This window comes from Ranitomeya variabilis, chromosome 3 (assembly GCF_051348905.1).
Source record: "Ranitomeya variabilis isolate aRanVar5 chromosome 3, aRanVar5.hap1, whole genome shotgun sequence".
NCBI classification, from domain to species: Eukaryota; Metazoa; Chordata; class Amphibia; order Anura; family Dendrobatidae; genus Ranitomeya; species Ranitomeya variabilis.
Window position 1 is genome coordinate 634,080,675 of NC_135234.1, and position 17,456 is coordinate 634,098,130.

Here is a 17,456-nt window from a genome sequence, read left to right on the forward strand (position 1 = left end):
TCACATGTAAAGCGCCATGGAATAAATGGCGCTATAACAATAAATAATAATAACATAGATCATATGTCATCTCCTTTGGACTTAGAAGAATAAGCTTGATGATTTATTCAGATTCTCAAAGCGTTTCGAAGTCCAAAGGAGATGACATATGATCTATGTCATCTCCTTTGGACTTCGAAATGCTTTGAGAATCTGAAATCATCAAGTTTTATCTTCTACCTGCCTGGATGTTTAATTGCACAGTAGCGTGGAGGATGTCCACAAAATTTTCCCCTGGTTTATGAGAACCTGGTAGACTGTCACAGTTGTATGTCATACATGGTGTATACAGATCACTGGGGGTGGTGTTCAAAATGGCCATCAGACCCAGCTCTAACTGCCTGCGCTGTTCTTTGGAGGAAGCAGGAATATTTAATATCTTATGGTCTTGCTCACAATAGAATACACTTTGAGTTGTTGTTCTTAACCTTATAGAACTGGCTTATGAATGTACAGTGCATAAAGACCCCCTGATTTGTATTCTGTGATACGTCAGTGAGTTGCTAATGGAAGAAGTGGAGAAAATTAGTATTGTGTGCTGTTCACCGCCATGAACATAATTGCTAAAAATTGGAGAGACCTCCAACCCTCGGGGAATACATGAAACCTCAAATCTCTTATCTTGGTTGGAAAAGGGGTTTGTCAAAATATGCACTTTTCATTTTGGAGCAAACTTAGGTATCCTAGGGGAGGGCCATAACTTTTAGTTGTTTAATGTAGTAAAGAGCCTTAAAAGATACTCGGCATGCCTGGACTGCATGCTGATTCTGACAAGAGTTAAAAAAAAAAAAAAAAAAAAAAGTTGTAGGTGTTTTGGACATTATGTTCCTATGTGTACTATAATTTTGGGTTTTGGTCGAGTACGACTGGTGTTTGAAAGGGGAGAGAAGGGAAGAGTTGGGTTTCAAATGTTCTGATTTGGATTAGAGTTGGGTGAATATGTTCGGAATCCGTTCCCGAACCTGAATTTTACATATTCATGCTTTATTGGTACCCTGTTTGTGCCGAATTTGTTTGATCGGTTCCGAACATAATCGGTAATTTCTACTCCCATTGACTCCAATGACATTCGGCTGTGTTCGGCGAAAAATGCAAAAACAATATTCGCCAACTATCGTACGTAATTGGAGCCGAATTTTGAAAAATTTGCTCAACTCTAATTTAGATATCCTGTTTTTCCTTTCTGTATAATGTTTTAAAATCAAAAATTTTCTTGATACAAAAAAACAACAAATTATATTCTCCATTTTCTCAGGACCAAGAGAGACGCACCCCTCTGCATGCTGCTGCCTACTTAGGAGACATCCCGGTTATGGAACTATTAATACAGTCAGGTAAGATGCATTAAAGAAACCCTCCCATTTATTTTAATTAAAAAAAAAAAAAAAAAGTTGGTGTATTAACATATTCAGCAATGGCTACCTTCTAGGAGATGAGCGCCATTCTCCTCCGCTTCAGTAACATCACCGCTGTCTGGGTTTCACGATGTTCTGTGTGACTGGGAAGTGACTTTTTACAATGTAAGCCTAAGGAAAGGCACAACGAGGCTCCGTAGGCTTACATTGAAAAAGACTTCTGACTTGCACAAAGAGCATAGCGTTAGTCGGCTAGTTGGAGTTGAGGTGATGCGTCTGAGAAGTGGAGCAGAATGGTTGGGTCATAGAGAAAATGGAGGTAAGTGAGTTTATTAACCCACAAATTGACGTAGTTATACGGCACCATGATTGTGCGGGCTGATGGTGAGTGTCGCCGCAATCAAATGCTGGTGTCGGCTCAATATGAGAGCGGACACCCAGCAGCAAGGCCCACGATCGGACGTTTAACCCCTCTGATGCCGCTGTCAATAGTGACATCGACATCACAGAGGGAGAGAGCTCCCTCTGTGCTCCCATTGGCACAAGGCAATGCGATCGTTTCATGCCCATGGTCTCCATGGTGACTCCGGGCCGAAAGTTGACCATGGGGGTCACTCAAGGATGGTGGCCCATCAGCTAATACTCAGAGCACAAGCTGACATGCCTCCTCCTTGCGTGTCAGACACTGATCTAATGCCCTGCAGTGCAGAAGCATTGCACTGTATTGGATCAGCGATCTGTCAGTGGGAAATTGTTATAGTCACGTCCAGAACAACCCGAGCTGTAAAACTGTCCCACTAGTTATCTCCTTCAGTGAACACCATTAAAATAACTAAGAAAATGAGGCCAAAAAAAAACTGTGCTTTATCATACCACCAACCAAAAAGTGGAATAAAATAAGTGTTTGTGTAAAAGCGCTAAAACTATATAAATGTGGTATCGATATAATCGTACTGACCCGAAGAACAAAGCTGACTCATCAATTTTAGCACATGTGGAAAGGCAATACACCCCCATAAAAAAAAAAAAAAAAATCAAGTATTGCTGTTTTTTGTTCATTCTGCCTCTCAAAATTCGTAATAGAAAGTGGTCAAAAAATGTAATGTGCCAGAACATGGTACCAATGAAAACGGCAACTCATCCCTCAAAAAACAAGACCTCACATGACTCAGCTGAATTACCGTATTTTCCGGCGTATAAGACGACTGGGCGTATAAGACGACCCCCCAACTTTACCAGTTAAAATATAAAATCTTCTTAAAAGTCGGGGGTCTTCTTATACACCCTATGTCGTCTTATAGGGCCGGTGAATATGTGCCTTTTGGGGGGGGGGGAGTGATCCTGATGACGAGGGGGCGTCTCACAGGAAAGGCTACGTTCACATTTGCGTTGTGCGCCGCAGCGTCGGCGCCGCAGCGCACAACGCAAACAAAAACGCAGCAAAACGCATGCACAACGCTGCGTTTTGCGCCGCATGCGTCATTTTTTTCATTGAATTTGGACGCAGCAAAAATGCAACTTGCTGCGTCCTCTGCGCCCCGACGCGGGCGCCGCAGCGACGCATGCGGCGCAAAACGCAAGTGCGCCGCATGTCCATGCGCCCCCATGTTAAATATAGGGGCGCATGACGCATGCGGCGCCGCTGCGGCGCCCGACGCTGCGGCGCTGGCCGCAAATGTGAACGTAGCCAAAGTGAGTATCTCCCATTACCTTATCGTAGCGGTGCAGCGTGGGGGTCTCAGTGCTGGGAGTGGCGGCGGCGGCTGCTGTGCTCTGGTGCGGCGGCTGCTGTGCTCTGGTGCGGCGGCTCCTCTTCTGTGTGGGGCCTCTGTGCTGTGGGGTGGCGGTGGCGGCGGCATATCTTTATCCAGTTGGGGCTCCTCCGGCATCTCCTTAGCCCTGGAGGCCCCGCCGCAACTCCATCGGTGCAATGCAGCGGCCATTTTCCCGGAGGCAGCTCAATAGGTGCGATGCGGTGGCCTCCGGGAAAATGGCCGCTGCTCAGATTCAGATCTCGTCCCGAAATCTCGGGACACGAGATCTGAATCTGAGCAGCGGCCATTTTCCCGGAGGCCACCACATTGCACCGATGGAGTTGCGGCGGGGCCTCCAGGGTAAGGAGATGCCGGAGGAGCCCCAACTGGATAAAGATACGCCGCTGCCGCCGCCACCCCACAGCACAGAGGCCCCACACAGAAGAGGAGCCGCCGCACCAGAACACAGCAGCCGCCGCCGCTCCCAGCACTGACACCCCCACGCTGCACCGCTAGGATAAGGTAATGGGGATTACTCACTTTCCTGTGAGACGCCCCCTCGTCATCAGGATCACTCCCCCTCCCCACCCACCATATACACCGGCGTACAAGACGATTCCCGGCGTATAAGACGACCCCCGACTTTTAAGAAGATTTTCGGGGGTTAAAAAGTCGTCTTATACGCCGGAAAATACGGTATGTAAAAATTATTGCTGTCTAAATATGGCGATGCAGAAATCGTCTTTTAGTGTGTGACAGCGCCGTAAAAATGTGATTCCAAATATGTAAAATGTTCCCAACAAAAGCTTCAACTCAATCCACAAAAAAAAGCAAGTCACCACTCAGCTCTGTCATCTGTTAACGGAAATATAGGGGGCTTCCATGTTATTGGTAGTACAAACGCTCTGGAAATGTGTTAAATTCTGCACTCTCAAATCCAAATGGCCCCCTTCCATCTGAGCCGCACTGTGTGCCTAAACCACATTTACACACATTTGGCATTTCTGTACTGATGGCAGTCCTCCTAATTTACGTGTGTGTGTGTGTCCAGAAGCAGGAGCTGGGCATAATGTACTGGTGACTGCAACAAGCAACATCCATTGCTGCTTACTACTTGTACTTGGGGGCTCTCTGTATGTGGAGTCCACAAACTATTCTAGTAAAATCTGCACTGTAGGAGGAAAATAGAGCTCTGTCCCTTCTGAGTCTCGCTGTGTGGCTAAGCAGTACTGTACAGCCACATATGGGGTATTGCCACATTCATTAGAAATTGTGGGACAAATTTTGGTGTCATTTTTACACATTTGCCAGTGTGAAAATGTAATATCTGGTCCTAAAACTAAATTTTGGTGATCAAAATGTTACTTTTTTTTCACTGCCCAATGGTTAAAATTCTGTGACACACCCGTGGTGTCAGTATGATCACTGCACCCGTAGGTTAATTCATTGAGAGGTGCAGTTTGTAAAATGATGTCACTTACGAAGAGCTGCTGTTGTGGCACCTCAGGGGATCTGCTAATGTGACATGGCACCGTCAAACCATTCCAGCAAAATCTGAATTCCAATATGGCGCTTCATCCCTTCTGAGCTTTACACTGTGCCTCAAAAGTAGCCACAATGTTGTTGTTTTTTTTTTTTTTTGTTTTTTTTTTATGTTCATAGTTCAAAATTACAAACTTTTGTGAGGCACCTGGGTGTTCAAGATCCCACACACATCTAGATACATTGCCTGAGGGGTCTAGTTTCCAATATGGTGTCACTTGTGAGCGATTTCCACTGCTTATGTACATCAGGAGCTATCCAAATGCGACATGCCATCCGTTAATTATTCCAGCAAATTTTACTTTCAAGAAGTCAAATGGCACTTCTTTCCTTCCAAGCTCTGCCGTGCGCCAAAACAGTAGTTTTCCCCAACATATGGGATATCTGTGTACTCGGGAGAAATTGCACAACAAATTTTGGGGTCCATTTTTCCCTGTTGCCTTCGCAAATATAAAAATTTGGGTCTAAAGTAACATTTTTGTTGAGAAAAAAAAAAAAAAGTTTTATGGTAATTTTTTCCTTCCACATTCCATTAATTCTTGTAAAGCATCTGAAGGATTAGTAAACTTCTTTGTGGTTTTGAACACCTTGACAGGTGCAGTTTTTATAATGGTGCCACTTTTGGTTATTTTATGTCTTATAGGCCCCTCAGTCATTTTGAAATGTCGTGTGGTCCCCTCCCCCCCAAAAAAAAGTTTTACAAATTAAGTGGACACGTGGGAAATGTTGTTCATTATCTATTTTGTGTGACATAACTCTGGTTTAACCCCTTTACCTCCAAGGGTGGTTTGCACGTTAATGACCAGGTCAATTTTTACAATTCTGACCACTGTCCCTTTTTGAGGTTATAACTCTGGAACGCTTCAACGGATCCCGGTGATTCTGACATTGTTTTCTCGTGACGTATTGTACTTCATGATAGTGGTAAGATATTACCTGCGTTTATTTGTGAAAAAAATTGAAATTTGGCGAAAATTTTGAAAATTTCGCAATTTTCCAACTTTGAATTTTTATACAATTAAATCACAGAGATATGTCACACAAAATACTTAATAAGTAACATTTCCCACATGTCTACTTTACATCAGCACAATTTTGGAACCAAATTTTTTTTTTTTGTTAGGGAGTTATAAGGGTTAAAAGTTGACCAGCAATTTCTCATTTTTACAACACCATTTTTTTTTTTAGGGACCACATCTCATTTGAAGTCATTTTGAGGGGTCTATATGAAAGAAAATACCCAATTGTGACACCATTCTAAAACCTGCACCCCTCAAAGTGCACAAAACCACATTCAAGAAGTTTATTAACCCTTCAGGTGTTTCACAGGAATTTTTGGAATGTTTAAATAAAAATGAACATTTAACTTTTGGGGGGGCATCACAGTAAAGTGACAGATCGCTCATCTGACACTTTGCTGTGCACTGTGTCAGATCGACGATCTGATGTGCACAGCTCCAGGCTTCCCGGCACCTGCTCTGAGCAGGCGCTGTGAAGCCACCTCCCTGCAGGACCCGGATGCAGCCCCACGGCCATTTTGGATTCGGGGCTTGAAGGGAGGAGACGCTCGGTACAAGGTGAGCACATTGCCTTGTACCGATTGTCTCAGGGAAGCACGCAGGGAGCCCCCTCCCTGCGCAATGCTTCCCTGTACCGCCGGAACACTGCGATCATGTTTGATCGCAGTGTGCCGGGGGTTAATGTGCCAGGGGGTGGTCCGTGACTGCTCCTGGCACATAGTGCCGGATGTCAGCTGCGATAGTCAGCTGACACTTGGCCGCGCTCCCCCCGTGAGCGTGGCCGTTCGCGCTGGACGTACTATTCCATCCTTGGGAAGTAGGGCCCACCCCACATGGACGGAATAGTACGTCCAATGGCAGAAAGGGGTTAAGGACATAAAAATCAAAAGTTTGAAAATTGCTTAATTTTCCAAATATTTGCCATATTTTTGATATTTTCACAAATAAAAGCAATTTGTTTCAAATTAATTTTACCACTCTAATGAAGTACTATGTCACAAGAAAACAATCTCCAAATCAGTGGGAGCCATTGAAACGTTCCAGAGTTATTACCTCATAAAGTGTCAGAATTGTAAAATTTGGCCCAGTCAGGAAGGTGAAAACAGGGATGAAGGGGGTTAATACACACACACACTACATAGAATGCACGTGCACACATACACTTGGTTGAAAAAATATATATATCCCACAATCCACCGTGCCGCATCGGAAGTATGCCGACCGCCATATTGAAATACCCAAGTTATGGGTATTCCAATATGGCACCCGCTGGTGGTTCCAGGCCCTTGTGCAGTCATCGCCGGACACCCCGCTGCTGGGACACCGCGCACACCACACACCCCGCACACCTCACACTGAGCACACCCCTCACATGACAGTGGTCGCTGCAGAGTCTGGTGGTAGTGAACCCAATCTCCTCACAGCCCATCTAAGCTCCCCCTGACCTAGCATCCTGCCATCATACTCGACACCTCCCTGTCCCGCGCGGCCCCGCCTCCGGTCCTAGCCCAGTGACGTCACTGTGCTTGCGGCCTCCATATTGAAGCTGCGGCCTCAGAGTCCGGTCCTCCCGCCTCGGGCAGCAGCCTCCCCGGTATCCGCCTCCATCTGGAGCCCGGCACCAGCTGTAGCCAGGGGGAAGCATGGCGAGTGAGAAGAAGCACAGGCTGGGGAGAATGGCAGGGGAATTCTGTGGTAATGTGAGCCGGAAGGGTGACACAGGGAGTCGGGAATGTGTGACCGGCGAAGGGATGTGAGCAGCTGACAGAGGGTCTGCTGTGGAGAGAGGGGGTCTGCTGTGGAGAGAGATGCATAGGTGGGTGAGCACACGGGTGGGGGGGGTGAGAGATTCTCAACGCTGCAAAGCCTCCCCCTATCGCGACATTACCGCCCTCCTGATGCGATAGCATCGGGCCTCCATCTAGTGTGTGTATATAGATAGATGGGAGTGCTGCTTTAAAATGATTGCACCTTTTTTATGCCATCTTCTGTTGGCTACTGTTTTTTTTTTTCTCTTCACTAGATAATAATTTATTGGCTCTTGATCAGAATTGTATACATTTGATGCATGTACATGCTTGTGACAGTTTAGACCAGAACTTCTAACCTACAATGGCACCCATCTATGTAATGTTTCACTTCTGGTTTCTCTCCATTCAATGTAACTTTTCATCTATTTTCTTTCCCCCACTGACTTTAGGTGCTAATGTTAATGCAAAAGATTCAATCTGGCTTACTCCCTTGCACCGAGCTGCAGCTGCACGAAATGAGGTACATTATCCTGTAATTCTGCTTGGTAGAAATGTGACATTTACCTCTTTATAGTTCTGGACATTTGCATGCAGAGTGTGACATTCTCCCTCGCTCTGTGGTACTTTGCTTAAGGTAATCTTGGGCGTTATTGATAATCAGTGACAGTGCTAGGCTACCCCCTTATTAGTCTGATTGGAGAACAGCTACATATGGTGGTAGCAAATTATTTCCTATGCATCTGATAGGCACCAGTGGATTGAGAGGCTTTGCATTGCGTCCCCCTCATTGTTCGCCTGATACTGCCCCCTGCAGATAGTAGTGGCTGTGCCTAATATTGCTGCTCAGAGCAGCTTCATCCTTGGCAGCTGGGTGGCGCTGTGCTACTCAAGATGTACAGGACTTTGGTAAACAATGAAGGTGATGCAGCACTTAATTCACTATTCCCCCTCTGGGGTGGAGGGAGCGTCATTTCATGTACCCTGCTAATACTGAAGGGCTATTTTAAGGTTAGGCCATTAATTGGGTTGTACTGAATAACCCCTTTTAATTGTTGTACATCATGCAACTATAGATTACATTGTTTCTTAGGAACGTAATATAGTTCCATGTTAGCTAGCAAAATATGTAGGTTTTCAGTAGGTTCCACATAAATTCTTTTTAACAGTTGCTAACTAATTTTGCCCTTGCTGTGACACACGATGCTTTTGTCTATTACAGAGGGCAGTCTCTCTTCTTATAAAGAACTCTGCTGATGTCAGCGCTCGGGACAAGAACTGGCAAACGCCACTACATGCTGCAGCTGCTAACAGAGCTACTAAATGTGCAGAAACCTTGATTGGATCTCTGAAAAACGTCAATATTGCAGATCGGACAGGACGTACTGTACTTCACCATGCTGTGCTCAGTGGCAGTGTTGAGGTATGTTTTATACTCTGTCTTCAGTGAGCACATTGAAGTGCTCGTCTGCAATCAGTGTATGTAAATGCAGACTGTTGAATTCTGAGTGCTGTGAGGATTCAGTGATGAGACAGAGTGGTAATGTGACCTCAGGTATGCAATATACATACTCACGGCCACCTCGTAACTAGACATGCGCGGGCGGTCTCACTCAATTCACTTATATTGAGCCAGGTCAAGCTCGTCTAGTTGGAGTGTGGGAAGGATGCATATTGTATAGCTGAGGTCACATGTCAGCCCTGTCTCGCTGCTGTCACCAGATAATCCCCCCCACACAGCACGCTGTGAGGATTCAACAAACACAGGGTTGGGGACTTTAAGATTAAGTTCCCACCATAAGTTCTTGACGCTGCATATTTTTGCCGTCCATAAAACTCTGCTTCTTAGTTCCTGCAAAGTGAATGGGTTTTATAGAAATCCCATGTCTTGAAATGTGAAACATGCCAATTTCTCTTGGTAGACTGACTTTTACCTGTGGATATTGTAGAACTGCATTTGTTCCTGAAAATCTGCATTTACGTTTTTAGTGCATATGCAGTGCAGAAAAACGCACTGAAACCATATGTAATTGGAACAGGATTGTAGCAATAAAGTTTTGTCAAAGCCAAGGAAGTATCAAAAACAAGCCAGCTTTATTTAAAACATGACATAACAAGGAGAGACAAATCAGGGCTTCAAAAATGCATACAAAAAAAACTACTTTGAATGCAATGGACAAAAATGCAAGTAACCTAACTTACACAATGGGTGCAGAAAATCTGCAACATAAAAAAAATATCCCCAAATACGCAGTCTTAAAGGTAAACATACCGTTGTGGCCATAGATTGACTCTGCATTGTGGAGAAAATATGTATGTTTGCTTATATAGATTAGCAGTCCTGGGATTTGGATGTTTTGCCCCCAGCAGTTCGCCCCCGGGTACATTTACTTCACCTGTGGGAAGTTATACCATCCAGCTGCCATACCATCACCCCAGAGGACCCCTTTAAGCATCGTCGGGCCCTACTGACCGATTACCACAGGTGGCGTTACGAACAAACTTTATTCTTAAACTCCCTTTTAAAGACCTTTCCCTTTACTTGGGCGCCTAGGGCCACGGACCGAGTCGCAGCCACCGTGACGTCCCCTTCAAGTACCGGACCCGGTACCGAGTACCCCCCTGCCCTGGCAGGTGACTCAACTTGGCGTCATGAACAGGATATACCTGAGGGGCGAAGCATCCTATAACCAGCTGTCCCAGTCCTGGCCAGTGTTCCCGCTGTCATCCCTGTACCCTACCTAACACTATGTCTTTGGTCTGTATTGACCGCATCACTATTCTAACAGGCACTGCAATTTTGCACATGTGCTTCGCCTTCTGCCTTCAGCCTTCTGCATGTGTGGTCGTCTCCCTGCTGTGGGCAATAACACTCACTGATTGTACATGTTAGTGAGGCCATCACCCACAGCAGGGAGAGGATCTGCTCGGCCACATGCAAAATATGAATGCTCAACAGTAGTGCCCACCTCAGTGGTGGGGGCATGGTTTACTGAGAAGAATTGGAGCACTTGCCAGGTCTGGCACCGCCCTCTGGACACTGTAGGCTAATGCTTGCCAGGCCCCATAAGTTTTAATTTTCCCTCTAATGTGAAGTCTGTGGCCACAGTAATATATTTGCACAAGACTTAAAGCGCCCCACTACCACTTGCCTATCATTATTGGCTTAGGAATTATAAACATATTGACTCCCTTTCCAACAATCCGATCTATTACACGGTTTTTTCTTACATAATGTGAATAAGAGTTGGGCGGATCTTCAAACCAAAGGAGAAACTGCCTCTGCTCACTTTAGTCCATACTGGATGGTGACTTAACATTTTGGTACAATTTAAGCCTACAATAAACAATCATTTGCATAACATCTTGGCACGCTTGTCGTAATTACTGTCTTATTATGTAAAAATTTATATATATATTTTTTTTTTGCAGATTGTGGTAATGCTTTTAAACAGAAGGGCACACCACAGCATTTGTGATAAAATGGAGCGGCACCCCATCATGTATGCATCTTACCTTGGTACGTATGGCTGCTTCTAAGTATTGCATGTACGAACCAGCATGGAACTGATGGCATTGCGGCGTCCTCGGTGTTTGATGAGCCCCTGGCTCTGAGGTTACAATCAACTGATCGGCAAGAGATTGGACCCTTCTAGTGCAATATCAATGATTTATAGCTGAAATAAGGTCAGCACTGTTATAGCTTAGCCCTACACCATGCCGTTGCCAAGTTTAGATGGCAAGATATTTTATAGTCTTCGCTTTTCATATACCTAAATTCTTATGACCGTGGAAGACACAAGCATCCACAAAATACCTAATGGTAGTCAAAAAAAGCTGCCAGATTTGATTATTTACCCATGATTTATGGGTGGCACATTGATGACTTGATAAACCTTCATCAATATAATAATTTCTTACTGTCTGTTTAGGACACCTGGAGATTACAAAGCTGCTCATATCTTGGGGCGCTGATGCAATGTCAAAAGATAAGCACGGTTATACACCCCTTCATGCGGCAGCTTCTACAGGGAGGATAGACATTGTGAAGTATTTGTTAAAACTCGGTGTGGAGGTAAGAAATGTTTTTATATTGAAATAGCCCAAATCTTTTTTTTTTTTTTTTTTTTTTTTTTTTTAGAACAGATGTTTATGTAATACATTAAAAGAAATGACTGCCTAAAATGCTAATTTGTCATTTCTTGTCAGATCGATGAACCCAATTGCTTTGGAAACACTGCCCTGCATATTGCCTGTTACATGGGTCAGGATGCCGTGGCCAACGAACTTGTCAACTATGGCTCCAATGTCAACCAGCCCAATGAGAAGGGCTTCACTCCTCTGCACTTTGCTGCCGTTTCTACAAATGGGGCTTTGTGCCTGGAGCTGCTAGTCAACAATGGAGCTGATGTCAACTACCAGGTACATGCTGTAGTTTGTTTTGGGAGGGCTGAATAGGTGAAAAGGGTCCAGGTGGAGAAAGGCATTTAACCCCTAAATGCACATGGATAAAATAGTTTGTCGCCACTGGGGTCCACACGAAGCGACTTCAGAGCTGACCCCACTGCGCACTGCATCTTCCTGGAACTGCAGCAACTGGGAAAAGCCCAATCACTGCTGTTTAACTATGTAGACATCACTGTCAATCACAGACACTGGCACTTAAATGGAGCCATCACCGTTGTACCTGAAGTGACTCCCATCGGTTCCCCTGTGACAGTATTGAAGGTCATCATGATTGTCATATAGGTACTTTTGTGACGCGCATCCGCAGGCCATTATTAACACTGTTGAAGTGCATAGAACAAGCAATCGCAGATTCAAGTCCTGAAAGTGGATTAAGAAATGTTTTAAAAGTACCTTTTTTTTTTTTTTCTCCCTCACTTGTACAGAGTAAAGAAGGGAAGAGCCCCTTACACATGGCTGCCATACATGGAAGATTTACACGTTCCCAAATTTTAATTCAAAATGGTAAGTTTCCCATCATTCCCATCACCATTTGCTTATGTAATACTCAATTAGCTGACATTACTTCTGCCATGTTCTCCCCAGGTGGTGAAATTGACTGTGCTGATAAATATGGCAATACTCCTCTGCATGTTGCTGCTAGATATGGACATGAGCTGCTAATAAGTACATTGATGACAAATGGTGCTGATACTGCAAGGTGAGGTCGCCCGAGACATCCGTCAGGTAGACTAGCTGGAGAATAGGAACGTTTCCTTCTTAGTGCTCTGCTTGAAAGCACAACAGATAGTCGATGGCACAGTACGCTCTGTGACGTGGATGAGAATGAAATGTCAGAGGCACGCATGTAAACTATTGACATCTCATGGAGAGCTGAGTGTTAATCATTGTCTTTGTTACAGGCGTGGTGTTCATGGTATGTTTCCCCTGCACTTAGCTGTTCTGTTTGGGTTCTCAGACTGTTGTCGAAAGCTACTTTCCTCAGGTAAGTGACCTTACTTGTATAATTCTAAGTAATAAATCAATGAAAATGTGCAGCCTTTTTACCCATATAATGCATTTCCCTCATCCAGGTCAGTTGTACAGCATAGTGGCCTCATTGAGCAATGAACATGTGCTATCTGCCGGCTTTGATATCAACACTCCTGACAACCTCGGGAGGACCTGCCTCCACGCTGCTGCTTCAGGAGGGTGAGTCATGAAGAAACTGTGACACCATTTAAGAACAGTGGGTCCCCCCTGTAGGGTGACCAGATGTTTTTTACTTACAATTACATTGTGGTGATCAAAAAGCGCAGTTCTTGATCTTCGTGTTTTTTGTTTTTTTTTGTTTGTTTTTTAATAGTTTTTGCCCATAAGCTAAATGTGTATTTTGATTGGACTTCCATGGACACAGCAACACCTCATGTGTACTATTCCGTTTTTTCTTTTTTTGCGCTCCCCAGATCATTTTAATGTGAGGGGAAAGGTGGGGCATAGAAATTGTTATGGTGTTTTTAAGAGGGGAAAAAAAAAAATGTATGTATGATATATATATATATATATATGAGATCAGCAGGCCCTGAGCTTTTGGGGCAATCAATCAGTTCCCTGCAGTTGATTCTAACGATTGTGTTAGAACTAAGTTTACCCCATGAAGAACACTGAGAATCACGGTGGCATTCAACAGGTTAACAGCTGTGGGCAGAGCTTTGCTCCCCTTGTGGCTGTTGAAGGAATAGGATGACTGAATAACACAGCCATCTTCTGCCAGGGATGGTGCGCATTTGGATTCTGAACTCGCTCTATTTTCATCCACTCCTGACAATCGATGTACCTGTACGTTGCTTGTTGTTAAGGGAACTGGTCATATAAAATAATGCTGTAAGTCTGCAAGTTAACCCCTTAATCCCATTGGACGTACTATCCCGTCGAGGTGATCTGGGACTTAATTCCCAGTGACGGCATAGTACGTCCAGCGCGATCAGCCGCGCTCACGGGGGGAGCGTGGTCGATTGCCGCAGGGTGTCAGCTGATTATTACAGCTGACATCTGGCACTATGTGCCAGGAGCGGTCACGGACCGCTCCCGGCACATTAACCCCCGGAACACTGCGATCACATGATCGCAGCGTTCTGGCGGCACAGGGAAGCATCGCGCAGGGAGGGGGCAACGTGATGTGATTGCGTTGCTCCGAGGGTCTCCTACCTCCTCTTCCCTGCAGGCCCTGGATCCAAAATGGCCGCAGGGGGGCCTTCCGGGTCCTGCAGGGAGGTGGCTTTCAAGCGCCTGCTCAGAGCAGGCGCCGGGAAGCCTCCCTTCAGTGCCTGTTAGACACTATAGTATGATGTCTCCCCCCCCCCTGGACAAAGTAAAAAAACCCCAAAAAACAAAAAAAAACTAAATAAAGAAAAAAAAATATTGTTCCAATAAATACATTTCTTTATCTAAATAAAATAAAAGTATACATATTTAGTATCGCCGCGTCCGTAACGCCCCGACCTATAAAACTGTCCCATTAGTTAACCCCTTCAGTGAACACTGTAAAAAAATAAAATAAAATAAAAGGCAAAAATGCTTTATCATGCCCCTGAACAAAAAGTGGAATAACGCGCGATTAAAAAGACAGATATAAATAACCATGGTATCGCTGAAAACGCTATCTTGTCCCGCAAAAAACGAGCCGCCATACTGTATCAGCGGAAAAATAAAAGTTAGTCCTCAGAATAAAGCGATGCAAAAATAATTATTTTTTTTATATAAAATAGTTTTTATCTTATAAAAGCGCCAAAACATTAAAAAAATGATATAAATGAGGTATCGCTGTAATCGTACTGACCCGAAGAATAAAACTGCTTTATCAATTTTACCAGACGTGGAACGGTATAAAAAAATCATGAATATCTGGTTTTTGGTCATTCTGCCTCACAAAAATCGGAATAAAAAGCGATCAAAAAATGTCACGTGCCTGAAAATGGTTCCAATAAAAACGTCAACTCGTCCCGCAAAAAACAAGACCTCACATGATTCTGTGGACCAAGACATGGCAAAATTATAGCTCTCAAAATGTGGAGACGCAAAAACTGTTTTTTGCAATAAAAAACGTCTTTTATTGTGTGACGGCTGCCAATTATAAAAATCCGCTAAAAACCCGCTATAAAAGTAAATCAAACCCCCCTTCATCACCCCCTTAGTTAGGGAAAAATAATAAAATTAAAAAAATTTTTGTTTCCATTTTCCGGTTAGGGTTGGGGCTAAAGGTAGGGTTTGGATTACATTTACGGTTGGGTTAGGGGTGTGGTTAGGGTTATGCTTTGGATTAGGGTTAGGGGTGTGTAGGGGGTTGGGGTTAGGGGTGTGGTTGGGATTAGGGCTAGGGGCATGTTCGGGTTAGGGGTGTGGTTAGGGTTATGGGTGTGGTTAGGGTTATGGTTGGGGTTAGGGGTGTGTTTGGGTTAGGGTTTCAGTTAGAATTCGGGGGTTTCCACTGTGTAGGCACATCAGGGGCTCTCCAAACGCGACATGGCGTCCGATCTCAATTCCAGCCAATTCTGCGTTGAAAAAGTAAAACCGTGCTTCTTCCCTTCCGAGCTCTCCCGTGCGCCCAAACAGTGGTTTACCCCTACATAAGGGGTATCAGCGTACTCAGGACACATTGGACTACAACTTTTGTGGTCCAATTTCTCCTGTTACCCTTAGGAAAATCGAAAACTGGGGCAATTTTTGTGGAAAAAAAAGACTTTTTTATTTTCACGGCTCGGCATTATAAACTGTAGTGAAACACTTGGGGGTTCACAGTTCTCACCAAACATCTAGATAAGTTCCTTAGGGGGTCTACTTTCCAAAATGGTGTCACTTGTGGGGGGTTTCCATGTTTAGGCACATCAGGGGGTCTCCAAACGCAACATGGCATCCTATCTCAATTCCAGTCAATTTTGCATTGAAAAGTCAAACGGCGCTCCTTCCCTTCCGAGCTCTGACATGCGCCCAAACATTGGTTTACCCCCATGTATGGGGTATCGGCGTACTCAGGGCAAATTGTACAACAACCTTTGGGGTCCAATTTCTCCTGTTACCCTTGGTAAAATAAAACAAATTGGAGCCGAAATAAATTTTTTGTGAAAAAAGTTAAATGTTCATTTTTTTTTTTTTTAAAACATTCCAAAAATTCCAGTGAAATACCTGAAGGGTTAATAAACTTCTTGAATGTGGTTTTGAGCACCTAGAGGGGTGCAGTTTTTAGAACGGTGTCACACTTGGTTATTTTCTATCATATAGACCCCTCAAAATGACTTCAAATGTGATGTGGTCCCAAAAAAAAAATGGTGTTGTAAAAATGAAATTGCTGATAAACTTTTAACCCTTCTAACTCCCTAACAAAAAAAAATTTTGGTTCTAAAATTGTGCTGATGTAAAGTAGACATGTGAGAAATGTTACTTATTAAGTATTTTGTGTGACATATCTCTGTGATTTAAGGGCATGAAAATTCAAAGTTGGAAAATTGCAAAATTTTCACAAATAAATGCAAGTAATATCAAAGAAATTTTACCACGATCATGAAGTACAATGTCAAGAGAAAACAATGTCAGATTCATCAGGATCCGTTGAAGCGTTCCAGAGTTATAACCTCATAATGGGACAGTGGTCAGAATTGTAAAAATTGGCCCGGTCATTAACGTGCAAACCACCCTTGGGGGTAAAGGGGTTAATTGCAGTCTGACACCAGCGTCAGCACTGAGAGGAGGAAATTTAACCCGGCAGCATTTCAGCTTCTAGTCATAGCTTTGGTTCTGTCACCATTTCAGTTACCGCTCGGTGGTTGTAACGCCCCTGGCATTGACTGACAGCCAGCCCTAATGCCGAGCCAGCTGTCACTCAGTACCAGGGATGGGTTTACAGCCGCCGCTCTCTATTGACTGAGAGGTGACTGAAACTGCCAGTGCCACCCCTATGACTGGAACCTAGACACTACGGGGGAGATTAAAGTTCATTTCCTCTCGAAAGCGTCAGAACGCTATTAACCGGCAGATGAACCCCATGTCTGCAGGTTAATAGTGTTGTTACATGACAGGTTCCCTTTTAAAAGGGTTTCCACTACTAGGACAATCCCTTCTCAATCTAAATGTTTGCTCCCATTAAAATAAATGCTCTTATACTCCCGTGCTATTTCAGCGGCGTCTTCCTTCGCAATCTCTAGGCTCCCAATCAGCACTAGCTTCACTCTAGTAATCAAGAGGAAGTGATCGGCCAGCCGCAGCGATGACTTCCTCTTGATTACTTATTCGTCTGAAGGCGGCACTGATTGGGTGCAGAGTTCATGTGATGTAACAACCTGACGTGAGCCCAGGGAACGTGTGTACAGTTATGTTATCGAGGCAAACATTCAGATTGAGAAGGGGTTGTCCTCGTAGTGGGCAACCCCTGTAAAGTAACGTGTAGCCACAGCGTTATAGGGGGGACAGAAAACAGTAAAATCAAATTGAACAAAAAAGAACCCTGTGGATTCAACCTAAATTCATTCTACAGTACTTTTCTGTATGATTATTTTTTTG

General features: G+C 44.3%; 1 protein-coding gene across 7 annotated transcripts in view; it reads left to right on the forward strand.

Annotated features, from left to right (window-relative positions):
- ANKRD52 (ankyrin repeat domain 52) overlaps positions 1-17,456 on the forward strand; it is a 128,980-nt gene that overhangs the window by 42,543 nt on the left and 68,981 nt on the right. For 4 of the 7 annotated variants that reach the window (XM_077297526.1, XM_077297528.1, XM_077297527.1 and 1 more), the window contains exons 3-11: positions 1,295-1,373; positions 7,910-7,980; positions 8,680-8,880; positions 10,890-10,977; positions 11,390-11,532; positions 11,667-11,879; positions 12,350-12,624; positions 12,827-12,909; positions 12,998-13,115. In XM_077297526.1, the coding sequence (XP_077153641.1) occupies positions 1,295-1,373; positions 7,910-7,980; positions 8,680-8,880; positions 10,890-10,977; positions 11,390-11,532; positions 11,667-11,879; positions 12,350-12,624; positions 12,827-12,909; positions 12,998-13,115 (1,271 nt within the window). The remainder of the gene's footprint in view (positions 1-1,294; positions 1,374-7,909; positions 7,981-8,679; positions 8,881-10,889; positions 10,978-11,389; positions 11,533-11,666; positions 11,880-12,349; positions 12,625-12,826; positions 12,910-12,997; positions 13,116-17,456) is intronic. The other 3 variants (XM_077297530.1, XM_077297532.1, XM_077297531.1) reach the window with 1 other exon arrangement.